Source organism: Aplysia californica, unplaced genomic scaffold (genome assembly GCF_000002075.1).
Source record: "Aplysia californica isolate F4 #8 unplaced genomic scaffold, AplCal3.0 scaffold00003, whole genome shotgun sequence".
Taxonomy (NCBI): domain Eukaryota; kingdom Metazoa; phylum Mollusca; class Gastropoda; order Aplysiida; family Aplysiidae; genus Aplysia; species Aplysia californica.
Genome location: NW_004797273.1, coordinates 2632015 through 2654013, shown reverse-complemented (window position 1 = coordinate 2654013; position 21999 = coordinate 2632015). Strand labels below are relative to the sequence as shown.

Genomic DNA, 21999 nt, shown 5'->3' with positions numbered 1-21999 from the left:
TTTGTAATATTTTTCATAGTCAATGCAGTTGCGTTCCGTAACATAAGACTAACACGTCTAGACTAACTTATGTGCTTACAAGTTGTCGCTGTCGGCATTCGCAACCGATCCCGAGGCACTTCTGTGATCATCGGAGCATCTGAAAAGCCTGAAAAACCATGCCCAGTTGACCAGAGAATTACAGAGTTGCCTCTTCTTAAGGTGATACCAGCTAATTCACCAATAGTATATAAATATATACAGTCGAATCTGCTCAACGGCCACCTCTATAGGACGGCCACCTGTACAAACAGCCACTTTCCATTTTCCCCTTGCGTTTTTTCGATATAATTAAGCTGTGTAAAACGGGCACCTGTCTGACGCGGCTGCAGCAACCATATTTTAACACACTACCCCTATCACACCAAGCAATAACACCTGTCTTAGACGGCCTCCTAAATGACTCCATTACGTTTTGTCACAAATTGTGCATTGCTCCTGGCCTTGTGGGCGAATCGTCATAATCCATTTACCTGTTGTTGTTAGGTAGTCCCTCCAACCGATCATGTTGCGTAGGCCCCTCCCACTGTTGACCAATAGGTAACAAATATTCAGCTGCTGGTGAGGTAAGCATGTGATCCCTCATAACCCATAAGCCCCACCCAGAACTCATACACAAATCGTAAATGAGATGAGTGGTCACTGTTTACCCAGTCTGTAACAAAGTAACAATGGACGTCAACATGAATGTGTGACTGAAGCGTCACTCGTTCTCCGAGTGATGGCGGCCCATGTGCTTGTTTCAACATAGCACTCGGTCCTCCTTGTCTAACACATTTCATTTTATTGTCACCCTTTCACAAAAGCAGCAACGAAAGAAAAAACAGAAGAAAAAAAACCCAGGCTAAAACTACAACAACAACAACAATGCGGCTATCTTCAGTTGGGACCTCAGAAAGGAATGGTTTGTTTTCTTCATCTTGATCAGTCCTGCCTAAGACGGCCATCTGTCTTATACGGCCACTTTTCTCCTTGACAATGGGTGGCCGTCTTACACAGGTTCGACTGTATATATACACATAAAATGCAATACACAGTACTGGAGGACTGGAAGCGAAATTGCGTCAAGCGACAACTTAGACACCCCGGGCATTGAAAGTCCCCATCTCCAAAGAGACAGTACATTTATAGGCCACAATTAATGAAGTGGAAAGACAGACCAGTTAGTATTAAGTGTAGGAAATGTTATATCAAATTACTTCCCTACTCTATCCCCATGTAATGACATGCGACCGCAAATGGCAGCATTAAGTCTGACTAAGAGTATAATGAAGGTAAAAAGATGTTGAAAAAGTAAAATTAAATAAATAAATTACGTAAACACGCACACACATACCCACACACACGCAAACACACACACACACACATACACACACAAACACACACACACATGCACACACACACACACACACACTCACACACACACACACACACACACACATAGCTATGTATAACTGTCTTCCACTTTAGCTCACTCTCATGCAGGGACAAACAAAAGTGGCTTGAGATGGAGACTGGAACCCTTACTTTTGCTCTTCGCCCATAATTGCCTGAGACTACTTTCACTCTAAAAAATTTCGAAGATATTTCTTACTTTCTCATACTTATATCTAGATCTAGACACAGTTAATTTTCCGATTACAACAGCTGCATTCGTTAACCCCCATTCCCGGTGATCTAAGATGGTCCCCTTCACTGCCTCAAGTAAAACAATTTTCTCATTAATAGCAATTTGTACCTAAGAGAAATTGAAAAAAAACGGGAGAGATTGGGATTGGGATAATGAGACACGAGTTTTGCGATGCTCAAGGATAGATAACAAGGCAAAAACAGCACCTGGACATGGATGGCTTGTGCCTCTATAAACAAATTATTGATGATCAAAGGTGGATGGAGGGGGACTGTCGTCAGGGAGTCCAGCTGTCTGTCTGTCTGTCTCCTCCTTGCCTCCCTCTCTCTCTCTCACTCTTTCTCTCCCTCTCTTTGTTTGTGTGTAGCATCTTTTATTCACACTTCATTTAATGAATTTCCACAACAAACAGTCTATCAGCAAAAGCAAAGAGTCATAGAATAATTTTTGTCAAGTGTTTTTGTTCACATTAGCCAACATGTGAGCTTTGCGCTGTTTTGGATTTGTAATACCAATTTTGATTCAAATCACTTTGAAGTCACTGAACTTTGGTTGTGAAAACTGCAATTGGTACAATGTGAAAATGATAGTCTTTGGAAAACGAATAGCTTCCATAATAATTTTGGGCTCAAAGGGAAAATTATTAAACAGCCTAAACAGCAGTGAAAAACGCCCGAAAGTTAGAAATTCCAGCTAGTACAATAAGGCTTGCACAGCTCATTAATAATGTGTGATTATGCAATGAATCTATTAGGCATAGTAATAAAGAAAGTGAGGAGTTCGTTTTCTTAAATGTTTCATTTGGCAGACTTAGGCTGTCTAATGTAATTCATGGACTTAAGGATTGGTGTGATACCTAACTTATTTACAGCTGCATTTTACATAGTTGTTCTTGTAACTTTGAAAAAGTAAGACATGATATATGTATACTGTTGTCAAATTGGAGGATGGGAGGCAGTGAGGAAGGGTGTAATCGTTGACTTCTTGCTTCTCCTCAGGTCAATGTATTCGCGGCTTGGAGCTCGCTCTGTTGTCCATGAAGAAACACGAGACTGCCCGTTTTCTCATCCATCACGACTACGCATATGGAGAAATGGGCTGCCCGCCTCGCATCCCCAAGTCCACTTCCTGTGAGTTTTCTATGTTAAAGTTGCTTCTCTTATAGGTGCTTTCAGTTGTAATGGGTTTCATCATGATGAGGACGAGCTGTAAATGGAGATGAAACATGGACATCCTTTTGCATGTAGATTTCTTGTTCTTGTTTCAGGAAGCAACATCCCTGCCCTCCGGACATGTCCATTGATGCTCCGTTGCTCTCTCCAAAATGTTGCCGAGGGTCCTTCTACTGATTGTGCCAGTGCACATCTAGTTGAACGTTCTTCTGTTCTTTCCTGCAAGGATGCCAGATTTTCCGCTTCCTTTTTTTATTCCCAAAAGCATCATCCTCTCCACGGCAGCACTGGCCTCTGCCTCCCTATCTTCCTCCTCAATCAGTTGGCGAGAAAGACATTTCAGGATCTCGACCCTATCTGGTTGAACTGTATTGTCAACTAAGGTGGCCTCACTAGCCAATCTGTCGGCTTTTTCATTTCCCCTAACACCTGCATGGCCAGGGCAGAAAATCCATGTGAGCGATCGTATAGGCGTTGGTTCGATAGCTTGAATCCATTCCGTTCTCAGGAAACCTTTTTCGATCCTTCTGAGGGTACACATGGAATCAGTGATAAGAACAGCATGGGTTGTGTGGGGGCGATCTTGGGTCATCCAGTCAAGTGCTTTCGTGATGGCTTCAATTTCCATTCGCATACTTGATGTAGCCCTGCTGCAGGCTCCAGATGCACTGTGTATGATTTTATTGTTGGCGAATGCAACAAATCCCCATCCACTTCTCTGGCTATCTCTTTTCACTGAACCATCTGTATAAATTATAGGATCCCCTGCTTTTGAGTTTGTGTCAACAATCCGGTTGATATCGCTCTCGTTGATGGCAGCCTCAACATTTCTTCTGTCTCTGCCCATGCTTATTTTGACCTTGGTGAGGTCCCTGTATTCTCCGGCCACCTGCTCCCATTCTTCGCCTAGTGGTAGGCTCTCAGGTACACAGATTGTTCTCAGAGAATCCTCTGCTTCCGCCATCCAAGATTTTCCTCTCTTGATTCTGACTCTCCTGTTGTCATGAAGTGCTTTGTGAAGTGGATGATCCTTCTTGCCCTTTACATTGAGATACATCTTTGCCTGAGCTATCCTATGGCGTACTCTGATGCCACTTAAACCTAGCAAGTAGCGCATGCACAATATTGGAGTGTCCTTGGTGCAGCCCAGCACTGCTCTCATTGCCTCATTCTGCACTCGATCCAGCTTTGCGATCTGTGTGTTGGACAGCGTGAGACAGCCCAATCCGTAATCAATGACAGACAGGACGACCAGCTGCAACATCAGGAAGAGCACTCTTTGCGGAATCAGAGCGGCCGCCATGGTCTTGATTGCACCAATACCTCGTTTGGCCTTTGTTACCACATTGCATGTAGAGTACAAGTATCAAGTGAGGCACGAACAAACTCTCGTAGTTTGTGAGGGTATGGTGATATTTAGAACTTGTTCTGAATAGCAATAATAATCTGTGGTAGTTAGATCAAATCACACCTTTGTTTGCAGACAAATCTCTATTTTGTTAAACCAAGGTTTGCCAATTTCCTTTTTTTTACAGCTGTTACAAAGTTTCAGTTTGGCAGCGGTGTGACTGTCATGGCAGCTATGTTCATTGACCATGTCCATCGGTAAATTTTAATGGTAGGCCTTTCTAATATCTTCGTGAATAAATGTAAGAAGAATATGTAGAAGTCAAAACGTATCAAAGCAGGATTTGATCATGGTACTTTGGAGGAAAAGAATGAATATCCCTAACCCTTAGTTCCTCCCATTTCGTCTATGACACACTCCCGAAATAATTGAAAGAGGTTACTTTTAATGACATTATGTCTTCTTTAACAACTGTTGATCTTAAGAACTTTAGTTTTTCCTGAATACACCTACAGGCTTGCACTTCAATATGACATGGCAACAGGTTTTTCTTTTGCTTTGTCATGCGACATTATTTTCTCTAGCTATTTTGCTGGATATGGAGAATGAAACGTACCTCTCCCCTAGCTTGGATTGAGTAAATACTTGAAGCAGTAGTATCAATTTAAGTAAATCTTTACTTTATACGAATTGCTGATTGGTAGAAAAGTTTGATAAGCTATGAAAAGTTCTGACTCACAAAGGAATAAACTGTCATTTCATGTAAGACCAACTGTTTATGCCCTGGAAACACAATAAAGTCGCCAAATCCTCTTTGCCTTAAAGATGATGTACAGCATGGTTTTTTAATGGTTATAATACAAGTCAGTTATCAATTTTTGTTTCAGTGATCTACGATGTAGAAATACTTTACTTTGTGGAACAAGAAGGTGTGGAAGACTACCATAATATGACTGAGGTGGGCTGTTGTGCTGTCTGTCTTTCTTGTTCTGGATTTGTTTTGTTTTTTGTTTTTGTGTGTGTGTGTGTGTGTGTGTTGTGTTTAAAGTTTCCTTAAATCATAGTGATAGAAATAGAAGCTTAAGATAATATACTAAAGTGACATAGCTCAGGTGATACTTGCAGTATTTAAAGGACTGAAATGGCTCTGAGTATCATTACGCAAGTGCCAGAAACATTTTCATCTGGGCTTATGAAAACATACTGAGCCGTTCAATATTGCACTTGTTCCCTAAAACGTGAGCCTATAGCAAGAAATAGTTTACACAATTTCTTGGGGTTTAAATTATGTTAGGCTAAGTTAAGGGGACAGGAAAATTTAACGTTTCGACTGCCTCACCTAACAAATGTAGATTTCTCTTTTGTCATAAAAAGTGTTCTGTCCTGTGTGTACTTAGTATAAACACTGGTTTGGCAATCATTCTTGTGTTCCTCGGAGGTGGGACATAGTGTCGAGGACTGAAGATTTTCTTTGTATTGGAAAATTTAATAAAGGACAGTCAGGCACAGACAACTCAAACACGTCGGGGGCTGACAAATGTGTTCGACACATCCGTATTTCAGGTTTAACTGAAATATCGAAATATCAAAGAGATTTCAGTCAAGAAATGGCGAATATGCATGAGTTACCTGTGATTTCGAGTTTTCCGTGTTCGTGTCATTCGTACTCAACTGTATTATGTATCTGTGGGGTCCTTCAGATGTTGGGCTAGGTTCCTGTTATGTGGATAATTTGTTCCTGAGTTTGCAGCGCAAGTTTCTTTTAAATTAACAGCATCTATGCAGTGTCACTTTGATCTGTGCTTTTTTTTTTAATTTCTAAAAATTTTGATTTCAGAGTCTAGACTCGAAATGTAAATTTCTCTTGATGTGAAACCCAGTCTTTAAGTAGCATACTGTTTTTTCATCTCAAATATTGTTTTAACTTTTTTCAATTTTTCTTTGTGTTTCAGGAGGAAAGGAGACAGAAGCTGACGTATGTGGACATTGAGAAAGTGGTGAAGGCTCTGAATGCAGTAAGTTGGGTTTGATTTTGTTCCCTTTTTTTAGGTGAACTTCTCCACGTTTACCCAGGTAGCAACTATACTGGCTTGACGAAACTGCAGACTGTATGGAAAAACAGAAACACAGCACTCCACTCACAGATCGGATTGATGAATTTTCTAGTCTTCTCAACATTATTGTAGGATTTTAATTTAGTTTGGTAAAACTTTTAAGGCACTGGCAACTGCAAAAGGTCATATGAGCACATTGGACATAAGTTAGTTCTTTTCACATTAGTTCATAGCCCAGCTTGGTTTTACTTTGCCTCTCAAAATGGTTGAAGTAGCATTTATGTTATAAAATAACACTGTTTATATATTTGAATAAAGACCAACGGTCTTATGAAATCGAGAATTCTGTTTGAATCAGCGCATGGCTGTTCAGTTCTACTATCCTTGAGGACCACTCAGTTTAACCCGTCCGCTGACCTCCTGGAGTCGTAAATTATGATGAATCCCACCTGACTGTCGGGCCGCGCGTGTAATAGCGCTATAGGCCGATTTTGGGAAGAAAGTCTGTAATATTTTCTCTATATAAACCCCTGTAGTAAATGTCCTCTCTTATCTATCACTATGGATGTGTGTGGTATCAAATGAAAGCCCTGAGTCTTCCCCAAAAAAACGCTTTCTTTAGTTCATTTCTAGATCTGAACGTGTACACACACTACCTCTGTACTTAACCCTACCTTGTGGTGCACATATTTCTCGGATTGCTACAAAGATCATGATAATTTTTCCATTTCTGAAATGCAGATTGTTATCAATTTTTTTATCTGCCGTATCAAGAATCAGTAAGGAGATTATTTGTGAAAAAATCGTTTAGATTCACTGGAAAACTTTAGCAGGACGGCGAGTTCTGTTACTTCACCCTGTGATATTTTCCCGACTGCCGTGCTGCCCTGCGCGGTATTCATCCGAGGTCCCGCTTTCACTTTCCCATATGCTTTAAGAACAACTGTTAGAAAAATCTGCTACAAGAGGGAAAATGTAACATACATAGGAACTACGCCTTGAGTGTTTTAAAAAACATTGTAGAACATGCAGGGTCAGAAGTCGAAAAACTAAGAAACAAACCAGGGCAGATATTTTTGTGTAAATTTAAAAAATGACATACTTGTTTTCTATCGAGTAAACGTGGACACGGATGGTTCTGACACGCGTCCCTGTAAATTGTGCAACAAATGTGTGTACAACGCATTTACCGCTTAAGGAAACTAGTTTGAGAAGCAACCTTATCTGCCGCACAAAAAAGTATTGAAGAAAGTTTACACAGCTGGACACCTTACCGTAATCAACCTCTGATAAGAAACCACTGTCACCAATACTGAAGCGCCCAGTGTACACAAACATCACAAATACATTTGTACACACACTGCGGCTCTTACATCTAACCAAAACACCATAGATGCAGCCCACACAATCAGACAGAAATCTGATTTATTAAACAACAGCTATGCGGAAGTACACCACCTCATCTCTTACATACATAAAATATAAGAAACTGAGTTTGACTTTATAAGAACAGCAATTTGTGCTTATTTGAAGCTGTACAGACTACTATTTCCAAACACAGTCACACCCAAACAACACATAGAGCACCACTGTCTGCCTTTTATTAAAAGATATGGATTTGGCCTGGGTTTAATGGGCGAGCAGGGTGGCAAACTTGAACACTCCAGCATCGCAAAACTGGAGAAGAGGACAGTGGGAATTATAGGAAAAGGGAAACAGTTGAAAGCTGTATTTGAGGCCCACAGACTGCAAAATGCGTCTACGCTGTGGCAGCAGCTTGGGAATAGAAAAAAAAGAAGAGGACGACTAGCCTGTGGATACAAAGACCCTTTTGCAATTATTGTTATAATTTTGGGTATTCATATGTAATGTGTTTGTGAATGTGAAAACAGCTCTAACTGTGAGGAGACAACGAGGAAAATCTTGTTTCATGGAATTGGATAGCAGTGAATCTTCTACAAGTTTCCTATTTGTGAAAACTGTGAGGAGACGACAAAAAATCTTTCGTTTCATTAATTGGTCAGTAGTAAATCTTATACAAGTTCCCCATATCTGAATTAATCAAAGCAAATGTAACTGAATCTGAAAGCTCATCATGTGACTGTTGTGTGCCACTGATTATTTTAGAGATCTGGTGTACACATTTTAAAATATCATAATTTTAAAAAGTAGACCCACGTAAAAATTTTCCCCATAGATGCCCCCATGAGCGCCCATGTTTTAAAGGGTGCCCTGCTAAGAATATCTATAAAAAGTTATTTGCTGTACAGTCCAAGAATGCCTCTATCTGTTGATAATAATTTCACATTGATTTGTTTATGGGAAAAGCCACGATGACGCTATTAAACTGTATAAAAATTGTAAAGTCATAATAGTTTACTCGTAGAGCAAAGATTATAGTGACCTCCATGACCACGCGGGCGTGGCATGGTTGACCGGGTCAGTTCCTCAGGTTACTAAGTGCTCCGCTCGAGAACAGCAGTGATCAATGATCTATATAATATCAATGATTTAAAATATTTCCTTCGGGTCTGTCCAAAGTCAGGACATTCTGTTCGTATGTACATGACCATAAAGTTAGCTTCTCTTCTGACACAAAATAATTTGTTTTCTCCCTGCAGGTTTTACAGAAAATCAATGTTGTTTTCAAATGTCAAATATGTGTACATTCGAACTTACTTTAACAGCCACCTGTCCAAGACAGTCATCTGCATTCAAACAACACTGAGGGCTCTCGTCCAATAGGTTGCGGGTTCGAATCCGAATAGCGCCAGAAAATTTTTTTCTATAAAATTGTATTCTTTCACATCCTTTCCTGCTCTCTAACAATGTTCTGTCTTCTGCTTTCGTCTTCATTTTGTGCTCCCTCCCCCTCACCTCCTTTGCCCCCTCCTCTGGGCTCCTGACTCTTTTTGCAGCATTTCTATCGCTTCTCCTTGGCTCCTGTCTTACAGCCACCCCCTGATTTTATGGTAGGTAAGATCTACCCCTAGCCTTTTCAGACTAGGGCGAAAAATCTTGGGAGGTCCCCCTCGGGCAAAATTCTAAATTTTCTATTAACTGAAAATGTTTGGTTTGTCCCGCATGCTCATATGACCTTATGCCGTTGCGAGCGCCGTAAAATGCTCATCCCCCATCCCCATCCCCCCCACCAAATCACTTCCCATCTCTACCCTTGCATAAAAAATATATAATGATAGTAATAGTATTATCAACGTCCAAGACGTTCACCAGTGTAAGACAACTACTATTCTCCTCGACAGTAGGTGGCCATCTTGGGGAATTTTGGCGAAATATGTGAGGGGGTGAAATGGAAAACCTGCTAACCGACATTTTTTTAAAAAATGAAAATTATTATAATTATTTGCTATTAAATGCACTTTGTTACCAGTTGTCAGATGCACAAAGTGTTTTCGGCCAAAACCCAACATCATATACTTCATAAAAGCCACCAAAAAATCTTTTTATTCATGTTTCTGTGTATAGCAGCATTGAAATAAGCTGATTTTCTCAAAAGTGCTAAATTGAAATAAGCTGTTTTTCTCAAAAATGCTAAATTGGACGTAGAGGGTTTTGCATCTCAGCCCTTCATGTGTAAGGCCAGTCCCAGAGTGGCTCTGTAGGCCTGACCTGTAGCTGGCCTGGCGCACGCCGTGTGCGTGTCAGCACAGTTGCACTGTGGGTTGGCGCCTATGTCTCAGCGAGCGCGGGGCACACTCGCTGCGTCTCAGCACAGCCGCACTGTGTGTTGACGTGTGTAGGTGTGCAACTGACGGGTCTGCCTTGCTATATTTAGGTACTGTGTAATCCAAGACCAATGGTACCAAGACGGGACAACTCTTCTTTCTTTACGTCATGTGCCAAGTGCAGCCCCCCCCCCCCCCCCCCCACACACACACACACACACAAACACACTTGCAGCTGCACGCGGCGATAGTTTACATTGGTTACAATGCAAGGCTAGATCTAGATCTAGATCTAGATCTGCTGATCATCTCGGGCTGTATGTCTAGCCTAGGCCTACTAGAATTAATTTATTTTAGCTCAGAGAGAGAGAGAGAGAGAGAGAGAGAAAGTATTAATTAATGAATAAACGTGGATCTAGATCTAGATCTATGTTTGGTTGTGCACCCAGCCAAGGAGGGAGTGCAGTTCGGAAAGTAGATCTAAATCTAGAGAAGCACACCTAGCCTAAATTTAGGCCTAGGCCAAGGCCTACGACAACAGTCGAAACTAGGTCAACCTCTCGATTCGAAGTTTCAAAGTATGATAAAGTGCATTTCTTGGTGATTTTGTGGCCAAGTGTTGAGGCTAGCATCAATATTTAATAGTAAAGCACCTAATAATACATACTTCTTGTTGATTTTGATGATCTGTGAAGAGTTTCAGTCGAAAATAAACACCAAGCGAGGCGACACATGTCCGCCATTTTTACAACACTGTTGAATAGCACGTCTGACGCATCGCGCAGCTCTGCAGACAAAAAACAGACGATACAGCTACGCTGCTTTAGCACACAATAATGTATACATTCATTTTCACGGAGCGAGCCAGGCGAGCTACAGGTCAGACCTACAGAGCCACTCTGGGACCGGCTTAACTGTGCGGGATTAAGTATTGTATGAGAGTTATGTTTATGCTAGATAAAGGAATGATCTGTTGGTCATACTTAAATATATACTGAAGAACCTGAAGTAGCTATGTTGTGTTGGGGAAAAACTTTAATTTTTTTAGGGTTCTCTTTAGTGACCATAATTAATCTATTCTCTAACTTCAGAGAATAAGTTCATGATGTATGTACCATCTTTGTTTGTGTCACATAATAAATTCTTTTTTCCTCAGGAGGGAAAAGAGTACTTTGAGAAGCGTGAATATCACAGAGCTCTTGGTAAATACAGAAAGGTAGGCATGCTGGTGCTGTTGTCCGCTCTGTGTTGTGGATTAGCTGGTATAGCGAGTATAAAAGCATATTCTTTTTATTTACTTAGGCTATTACAGAGAAGATGGGTTGGTTCAAAATCTTTTTGCTCACACTAATAGATAGGAGACGTGTTTATTCATGTACTTTTGTAACTGCGCTTGCAACAAGATTTTTACACGTATTTCTTATCATGTCAAGATGGATATCTAGATTATTCTGAAAAGTGATTACACCCCCCCCCCCTCCCTTTAATGGGTGTTGTATAATCACTGTTCTGTTGATGCTTGTGATTGTGATGTTTATGCTGATGTTTCTCATAATGATAGGCTGTGGTCCTTGTTTTGTCTTCTTTTAAATTCACATTTGATGTCTGTCAGCTACCTCGAGATATTTTTAATTTTAAAAAATTGAATTGAAAGATTTAAAACATAATTTGGTGGATTTATATTATCGATAGACAGTTTTCCTTTCAGAGTTGAACAGTTGCTTCAGATTTTAGTTTGACATAACCCCCCCGGAGTGGTGCCACTGACTGAAGTGTCTTTAGGCTATTCCCAAAGGGGGGGACATTTCTCGTTCTAATGCACTGTAGAATTGTAAATGGGCTGATCCAACAATGTCATGCTCATAACTGTGCCTGAACTACAACAGGGAACTGCTGCTTTTTCTTTCCTAATCCTTACTATCGTCATTTTCCTCTACTTCTTTTGTATGTTTGCCACACTCTTGTGACCCGCTATTTCCGGGGTGCCTTGATAGTTGAAGCAGACTTTGTGCTGTTGAAACTAGAGAGGTGAGCAGAGTAAGCCTGTTTTCCTGTAAAGACTTCTCTGTTGACATCCACCCCTTGGCGCTCATATGCAGTTGCGAGAGCCGTAAAACCTCTACTAAAAGTAAGTTTGACATAGTCCTGCGACTAGTGAATATGTTCCGCGCTATTTACCGATGGGTGCAAGATTGCGCTGCGGGTTTTAGCGATCGGTCGATTGTATATTTGCGCAGAATCTGATGATTGTGATGTGCATTTTAAGGATCGTATAATTGTATCATTCTTGTTAGCTCTTCAGTTTCATATGTTAATTTTGATTTTAGTTTTGATTTTCATATTTTTACACTTGTTTCATACATTAATTTTAATTTTTTATTTTCATATTTTTACACTTTGGAAAATCGATATATATATATGTGAATGTTCCTTGATGTGAGTAAAAAATAAAAAGATGGAAGTGAATTTTTTTTTTTTTTATTATTTAAAAAATATAAAATAAACTAAATGTACTCTGGGAACTTTGAGCCTGGCATTGTATCATTCTTGTGAGCTCTTCAGTTTCTGATGTTTATTTTAATTTTAATTTTCATATTTTTCCACTTTGGAAAATATATGTGAATGTTCCTTGATGTGAGTAAAAGAATAAAGACGGAATGAATTTTTTAAAATAATTATTCTAAAAATATAAAATATTAACGCAATTTTCAGATTGCAGCGCAATTATACGATTGTTAAAAGGCGGGTCGCAATCTTAAGATTGCTGCGGCAATCTTAAGATTGCTGCACAATTATACGATTGTTAAAGCGGGCTGCGCAATCATCGGTAAATAGCACGGAGCAAATATATAAACTTCCCAGCAACTGTAGGTGAAGCAGCAAACTTCAACTCCTTCTGAAAATGAGAGGTTGTCTTGAAGCAAGTTGGTGAACAAGTTGGATATGAGAGTATCGTTCATTGGCTGCTGGGTCAAATTTGATGAAGCAAAGCTGAAGTCTTATTTGATACAATGTGCAGTGGCCAACACTATTACTCGACCCAACCCACAATAATCCAATCATGAATTTGACCAGCGGGCTCCTGTTGGTTGATCTGAGACTGCTATTGTTGCATCACTTACTCTATCCAATCCTGAATTTGACTAAAGGACAACTGTTTCTAGATATGAGACTAATATTGTTGCATGTCTTACCTGATCCAATCATAAATTTGACCAATGAGCATCTAGATGTGAGACTGATATTGCTGGTGCATCACTTATTGCAGGCAGAAGAAGTGCTCCAGAGATACAATCTGAAGAATGAGGAGGAACAGACGCAGTGGACCAAGCAAAGCCTGAGGGTGTACCTGAACTGTGCCACCTGCTCCAACTACCTCAAGCAGTTTGGCCGCGTCATCTCCTACTGCAACAATGCCCTGAGGCTGGACCGCAACGCTGTGAAGGCACATTACTTCAAGGGCAAGGTAGGTGTACAGTAGTTTCCTTTTCTTTATTTCTCTTTTTTTTAAATTGAACATACTGATGTAAGTGTGTCCTCAAAAAGAAAATGGACATGGGTTTTTTTTGACATTCCATAACTCACTACTGTATCCGGTACTTGTTCTTTCATCCTTCCAAAATGAGTTTTTTACTTACTTTACTTTTACTTTTTTCTTCTTCTGTTGCCGTTGAGCATCAAGGGGAGATGCAGTTTTCTATGGAAGGCCAACTCAGCAGTTCTTTCAGTTGGGATATTATGATTGCTCAGGGTTTCCTTGACACTTTCAATCCACCTTTTTTGTGGCCTTCCTCTTCCTTTATAGCCTGCAGGGATGCCACTTTTCCGCTTTTATCCGGTATTTTGATCCTGATCCACTATTCCGTTATTGATCGAGATAGAATCTATCACAGCGGTTATAGAGCGCCCATTTAGTTTCGGCTGGCGCGAGGCAAGCAAGCCCGCTCTTCCCCAGGTCACGGGGTCATTTACCTGCGCCGCCGGGGATTTCCCTAATCAGCCGAACACCGGCAGCGCTCTTGTATTTTTTGCAAAGTTTACCAGCACAGTGAGCCAAAGCTAATGTAAGATGAATATTTTAATAAAGACCACGTAAATATTCAACATATTAAGGAAGAAAATGAAGAAATCGGAAGAACATGGTACTTTACACTTAAAAGCTGTGAAGTCCTCAAAAAGGGGACTTAATTTGATAAATGTGTCATGGGTAATCAATTATAAACATCGATTTAAATATGATTGCCCCCGACGAATTCAATCAAATTTGCACACAGGACTGAGAACATAATGAAATTTGTACTGACAAAGGGGCATATGCACGAAGTTTCTGGATCCGTAATTATTCAGGTTTGAAGTTGATTTTTGCAATACTCTTGCTTTGCGACCTTGTTTTTTCATAGCGATATCCACGATACATGTAACTACAGGACAGATCTTTCTTGCCGATACACTTATGAAAACACAACCTAAACACAAAATACAAAAAGAACACAATATTGCTGGACTGGAGGAATTATCTCATTTTTCCGCTGTAAGCTTTCATCTTTTGATTGGTGGTGCACACGACAGAGTAGCTCAGGGTGGGTTTGGACGTGTTGTGACTGCATGATTGTTTTGACGTGTTTTTCTTTGTCTGTTAGGCCACGGTTGCATGAATGAGATCACCCCCTTGCTCACAATGGAAGGCCATTCCAAACCCACATTTTTGTATCCAAGGAACGCAGTGTTTGTCAGGGATGTGTTGTTTGGGGATGACCTTTTCTTTTGATCGATTTTGATTGAGTAGCACGTGTTTTACGGCACTATCAACTCAAGACCTTTTATTTGCCAAATATGTTTCTGTATAAAGACATATATCGTGTGATGCATGACTGAATATGTGGTATTCTCTCTAAAGTGATTGGCTTTCCATGTGCAATTACTGTGTGGATATCTTTGAAGGTGTCTTTTACATGAACAAATTTCTCTCTCAGAACAATTAATGCGGTGTCTATTATGCTTTGATTTCGTGTACATGCAACTGTTCCTTTTGCTAAAAATGATGCTAGCTGTCTGTACACATGGGCTGTGATGTATTTATGGCAGTGGCTTCCTATAAATGAACGGCTGTGGTAGGCCTGTGGTGTGATGTTGTGTTGTTTGAGGATGTTATCAAATTCAGAGCAGGCAGGACTTGACCTTGGAATAAGCTCCTCAAACTCTAACTCTGACAGCTGATCATGTACACTAGAACCCTTCCTCTCAAATCTGTCTGCTTCTCGTGGATTATCCGACAAAATCTGACAGCCCTGTAACAATTGAATGTCCTCCTCGTTTTTGTCCAGCCCTCTTTCATTTTTTGCCGTAGATATGCACATTTTGTCCTATTCCAGGCGTGCAATTCTCCATAGATTGATGGACCAGCTGTACATCTATATCATGTGCGGCCTCCTCAAGAAGGCGATGATGTTTGAGCACAATGCCCACCATATGATCATGTTGAGTGTGGCACTCCATGACAACAATATTGTTAAAAATGACAACGAAATTCAGATGTAGTAGAGGCAAGAAAACTAAAAACAGCAAGGATGAATGTTCAGAGTGGTGGGTTGGTATTTTTTAAAAATCACAGAAAATCATAGAATAACTTCGTGCATTTGAAACTTGCACATGTAAATGAAAATTGTCACCACAGTTGATACATGAATTTCTGTTTAAATCGTTGGGGGCCGGATTGAAATATCTAAATCCAAACTGAAAAAGTTCTAAACATTGAAGATGCCAATTTGAAAATCACAGACTTACTTAAATCCCTTGTAAAACTGATATAATCGGACTTACAAGAAAACAAGTTATACCGGCCTACAGGTCAAACATAGCACGTTACAATGAAATCTCAATCGGCCTTGTAGCATTTATAGTTTCAGAGTTAGGAGGCTTTCAGTTCGCACTAAAACGCCATATTTACTACTGCCCCGGCACAGGAGGAGTGGCGCTGCAGTCACCCCAATTAACCCCTCTGACAAGTGATTTATGACTACGCGCTGGGCTGTCGGGCGGGGCGGGCAGGGTGGTGAGGATGGTCGAGGGGGAACCGGGGAAGGAAAACTAAGTGAGCGGTCTGGACGGTATTTTACCCGCTGTGCTATAGTTAGAAAAAAAATGTACATTCTTTGGGTTTCAAATTGATATTCATATGTTAGCAAACCGTGGCGCGTGGATTTTCAGCTATTTAAAAAAAGTTGAGTGGCATCCCTGAACCTGAATGCTTGGTGTTATAGACTCCTGAGGCTGGCTGGCTAGGTGACATATGTAACAGGTGGCCAAACCATTTTATTCTGTCTTTCTATTTAATGCAGGCAGGACTCAGTGCCAATGGCTTCTCTTACATCTTCATTTCTCTGCCTGTCTAGTCTTGTGATGTTAAGGGTTTTGCAAAGACATTTCATTTCACATGCAGTGATTTTGCTTTCCTGAGTTTTACTTAATGTCCAGGTCAGGCTCTGGTAGCATAATTTTGGTATGTATATATTAAAGTGATAAGCTGTCTCTTTGGTTTCATGGAGATGTTTGGATGAGATAGGAGGGGTGCGAGCTGGTAGGTGACTGTGTTGGCTCTTTGAGTTCGCTTTTCTAATTTTGTTTTTCTAGCAAATGAGTTTTGTCTCTTCTGTTATTCTGCTACAGTAGTTGCGGTAGTTTAAATCCCATATCCTCCCCATTTCTCTCTGAGCGGCAATATTTGATCTTTTTGAGCTGGTTTTGTTGTCACACATTAATTGTAGTTTCTTTGTCTTTATTTCTATTTTTAAAAATTGAATTGGTACTTCATCGCAGATATACAGATATGCGACTTAAGATTAAAATGTTGATACAGTCGGGCACAGATTAATATCAAGGATCGACAAAATACGTATGACACATCCGTAAATCGGGTTAACCGATAACGAAAAATTAATTAAGACATATCAGTATCAGTTGGGGAATGGAAAATTTTAAGAGCTATAAGCGATGAGAGTTTTCCATGTTTATGTCGTCTGTGCTCAATTGCATTTAATTTAGCTGCTTCATTTTCCATTTCCAGGCCTTACATTCCTTGGGCAGCTTTGAGGATGCCAAGCAGAGTTTGCGCACAGCTCGGAATCTCAAGCCCAGTGATATGTTGATCAATAACGCGTTGAAAGATCTAGCCAAGTGAGTGATGACGGGTTTTTGCAGTATAATAAGGCTGGCAGAGGGTGGTTTGAGGGAGAGCTTGTTAGATCCAGATCTGGTATCAGCTTTTTCTATGTTCAAATCACAATATAATTGTCATTGTATTTTTAACCTCTTAAACCCTACAGTTGTGTTGCAAAAGTTGCCCTCAACATGCTGAATCCATAGTAAAATGGGCACAACTCCTAATGAGATAAGACATCATAATTTTTTTTTAAACCATGCAAAGTACAATTTTCTAGAAATGTACCCAGCGACTGCAGACTTTACCAATTTCAGTGGTTAGTCTTTTAAAGTTACTCATCTGTAGTTCAAATGGGTTCGAAACATTTTTTGAAAACTTTCACATGTCTGGCTGCTTTTATTGCAATGTTGTTTTCAAAGCTGCCAAATTCAGACTGTTCATACATTTCAGTTTTGTCCCAGTCTAATTCTCAGACTTAGAAGAGATGTATTTTTGTTGGTAAGGACCCAACAGTGTCATAATATGACTTGTATTCTCTCTCTATTTCTTTGTGCCAATGGATATGTATACAGTCAAATTTACAGGTGTCTGATGTAGCAGTTATGCCAGGAGACCTGAGTTTGATTCCTGAATGGGGGGAAAATCTATATCGAATATCTTTCTGCTGGGATGTGTCCCTCTCAACTCGGATTGGCCCTGACCCGCCTCTTAAATGATCAAAATTTTGTTTGATGGGGGTGTAACAACACCTGCATTTAAAAAAAAAAAAGAAAAGGGGATAGAATTGTTAAAGATGGCTACAAACTGTCAAGGAGAAAAGTTACCCCCCGAGGCAGTGCTACTGACTGAAGTGGCTTTAGGCCATTCCCAAAGGGGGGACATTAACCTCTTCTTATGAACAGTAGAACTGTAAATGGCCTGGTTCATCGATGTCATGCTCATGACTGTGCTTGAACTGCAACAGGGAACTGCTGCTTTTTCTTTCCTAATCCTTACTATCGTCAGTTTTCCTCTACTTCTTTTGTATTTTTGTCACACTTTTGTGACCTGCTATTTCCGGAGTGCCTTGATAGTTGAAGCTGATTTTGTGCTGTTGAAGCTAGAGAGATGAACAGAGTAAGTCTGATTCCCTGTTAGGACTTCTCTGTTGACATCCACCCCTTGGCGCTCATATCACCTTATGCAGTTGCGAGCGCCGTAAAACTTCTACTAAGACCAAAGATACAACACCCTACGTTAAGATGCTGCAGCTGTCTCTTTCCCTTTGTTAAAAAGACGTAGCATGCGTAAAATAGGCCACACCCCTAGCGAGCGTGTGACTGAGCCCCGATGTCTTGGCCCTGGGCTTGTTGGATAAAGTATGAGAGAGTCCTAGTTAATCCTACTCTAGGGCCCAATCTTATCTAGACCTAGATCTATATCGATCTAAATACTTATATAGACCTGTCTACCAAACTTAAGTATTGATCAACGTATTTCAATAATTTATCTAGATCTAAATTATTTAAAAAGAAAAACATTAGATTTAAAAAGTCTCACTTCGGTAACGAGTGATAAGATCAGAGGATAAATCTAGTGTACCGGGCACCGGGTGCATAGCTCACGATCTACTAAATTTAGATCTAGATCTAGGCCCAGACATTGACAATCACGAAATCTAGGCCTAGACCAATGCAATATCATTGATCGTATTGATGAGATAGTACTGATGACAGGATCTTTAAGAGTATGCGTTATTTGAAATCAAAAGATAGTTTCAATTAGTATTAACCAGGGAACGCTACAATAGCATGAGAGAGAGAGGGGGGGAGGGAGAGAAAGAGAGAGAGAGAGAGAGAGTGGGTGAGTGAGAGAGAGGGAGAGAGAGAGAGAGAGAGAATGAATACAAAGAATACAACATAGAAGTAGATCTATAGATCTATATGTCTTATTAACTCGCTCTCTCTTTTTTAAGGGCTCACGCTCTCCTTGCTTTGACAACGGGGTGAAAGTTTACGACACTTTCCCCAGTGACACAGTCACCTATGCACTCATTGGACCTTCGTAAGGTGCTTTCAATTTTCCTCGACTACACAGCTGCAGCCAGCTCATCATAGACGGAATAATAATATGCTTGAGGTGCTGTGTGTGCTCCTGAGATTTAAGTGTTATAAATCACGTCGAACCACTTTTAAGGCAACTTTTTCATCAGATGAAAATTAGTTAAGAAAAAATGTGGAGGTGAAACGGTTTCGTCCCTGCTATCCAGGAGAATCTAGAGTTAACTTAGAATAAAAAGATGGAAGACAAAGTTGATTCTCCGTTTGAATGGTTCTTAAAATGCCGTGGCTCACCGTGAGTATAGAAAAATCATCACTCTTGAGCTCTTAGTGCTTGAGGTTTTGTAGTAAAGAAGTGGAACCAACCTAAGCCCCACCCAAATCTTGGTCCACCCACGGCCACTGGATGTTTGTGGAGGTGGTTTTTGTGATGTACATGAAGATGATTTCATGATGATGTGATGGTATCCGTGATGACGATAAAATGTACAGAGGTGGTCAGGACATATGGTCGTGCGCGCGCGCGTGTGTGTGTGCGTGTACCTGCGTACATAATTTGTGTATGAGTGTGTGTAGTAAGAGAGAATTGAATTGAATTAGACTTTATTGACTTCACAGGTCAATGGCCCATATACTTCATAAAAAGTTACAAGTTAATATGCAAAATACTGATCTCTCTGTGTTGTGCTAAAGCACAAATTACATAATAACCTACAACACAGAAAACATATAGATCTATATAACATTTACACCTAGAATCTAATTCTACACCTAATGGAATGGGCCCTCACACAACAAAGTACAGAGTACAAAGCATTTGTCCTTGTCAAGGATGCATGATGCAGAGAGTAAACAAAGCTTACAGGCTGGACTATCTGGTCTCTCTAGTTTAGCTCTAATCTAGACTCTAGATTAAAAAATCAATTTTACATAATCTTTCCATTTTTCGTCCTTAGGGAATCTGAAGAAAGACAATTATTTGGTTTTTCCTCTGGAATTAAAACGGCCGATCGCTGAACAAAACTGGCCAGTAAAGCCGACAGCATGAGCGTAACGAGTCTCTGGCCGTGTTTGTTTACATTCTGTTGCACGCTTGCCGCTAGTGGTGCTGGGAGTCGATGTGCCTCACAAAATTGGGCCACTGCAGCATCTTACCATAGGCTGTACTATCTTTGCTAAAACTACAAACTAAAGGAGAAAAGTGGTTGTCTTAGAGGTGGATGTCTCCGACAGTGTCAAGATAATTTAAAAAAAACAACCCACAAGCTCCATCATGTGTTTTTTAGGTTTCTTTCTTGCAGTAATCAGATTCTTTATTATTTGTAGATTTCTATGTTTTTATACTGTTTTGTAAGCCTACTATTCTCTGCCTGTAAATTTTGTATATGAGAATGTGTTTTAGTCTAGAAGTTGTGTGCTTGTGTGTGTGTGTGTATGTGTATGTTTGTAGTGTTGTTGTTGTTGGTGGATTAGGCACTATATAAATTCCCATTATTATTATTATTATTATTATCATTATCATTATTGTTATTATTATTGCTATTACTGTATAAAAAATTATTTGACCTCGTGAAATTTCTTATAACAGGTCTATCAAAGAGCACACGTCATTTGAAAAGAGTCTTTACCGTAAGATGTTCTCTCAGCCAGCCAGTGATGCAGGGGGTAGGTGATTTAGTCCTCATTTTACAGTCCAGAATGTGAGAATTTAACTCATGTTGCCCAGTGTTTCAAATAATTTTTTTGCATAGTTCTGATATATTTGACTTTCTTTTTCGTTGTTTAATTGTTTAGAACTGTTGTAATGTTTTGATAATCAGAAAGGAGATCTTAGTCGATACACCAAAGGAAGAATCTTCAGTGATCTATGTTAAGGCCCACTACCAGTAAAATGGTCTCTCCCCACTCTAAAATGAACTGACCTGACCCCTGGATGGGTTTGTGACATATGGCGAGCAAGGAGTGGTCTACCTTGATGACCAATCACGGTGGCATGAGACATGCCATTTACACTTTTTGTCCTTTCGTGAGTCTCAAGGATCTACGCTTATCCAGTTGCCCCTCCCCTTTCCCTGTCCAAAATTTATAACTCCGTCTCTGACCGATTTCCCCCACCTTTGCCGTTATTCTCCATTACATTGTGACCACTCCAATAACAAGTCTGTCTCGCAAATTCGTGTAGAGACAACTGATGCAATGGTCAGGGAAGAGTTCAGTTTGATGTGATCCTGCCTGGAGCGAATTTGTGGGCCCTACCCACCCAGCGAGTGATGTAAGTTTAGGTGGAGAGCTCAGATGTGAATGCGATGTTTGGGGAAAACAAATACGTTGGTAAGTTCACACCTCAGTGTGGGATCTTAGGCGGAGACTACTGTATAACCTACTATAACTTGAAGTGCTGTCGGAATTATCCAAGATGGCCACTAATTTTTAGAGAGAAAAGAGGTTGTTTTAGACAGGTGGACATTTCAAACAATGTCATTATAATTTTGATTTTTTAGAAGTTTTTTTGTTTATTTTCTTTTTTAATGCATGGTGTGGGGAGGGGGATAAGAAGTGGTTGAATGTAAAGGTGATTGTCATAGACAGTTGGCAGTTAGAGTAGGTTCATCTGTAGATCTATTTCTATCAAATGTGTCTCCCTTTATCTCTTTCTCTGTACAGAAACCTCAGGGGACAAAGAGAAAGAAGAGTCTGTGGAGAGGCCGAGTCAACCTCCGTGCTCCGATGGTTTTAGAGCTCTTGTACAAGAACAGTTTGAGTGAGTTTTTGTTTCTCCTTCCTTTTCATCCCCATGGACAATCTTCTTCTTCTTCTTTTTCTTCTTCTTCTTCTTCTTCTTCTTCTTCTTCTTCTTCTTCTTCTTCTTCTT

General features: G+C 40.2%; 1 protein-coding gene across 1 annotated transcript in view; it reads left to right on the top strand.

Moving 5' to 3' along the window:
• The window catches only part of LOC101864426 (inactive peptidyl-prolyl cis-trans isomerase FKBP6), a 33539-nt gene that overhangs the window by 5952 nt on the left and 5588 nt on the right, over nt 1-21999 (top strand). Inside the window, exons 5-12 of the mRNA XM_005089122.3 lie at nt 2668-2799; nt 5077-5147; nt 6142-6204; nt 11086-11145; nt 13198-13395; nt 16993-17102; nt 20716-20792; nt 21792-21888. Of these exons, the coding sequence (XP_005089179.1) occupies nt 2668-2799; nt 5077-5147; nt 6142-6204; nt 11086-11145; nt 13198-13395; nt 16993-17102; nt 20716-20792; nt 21792-21888 (808 nt within the window). The remainder of the gene's footprint in view (nt 1-2667; nt 2800-5076; nt 5148-6141; nt 6205-11085; nt 11146-13197; nt 13396-16992; nt 17103-20715; nt 20793-21791; nt 21889-21999) is intronic.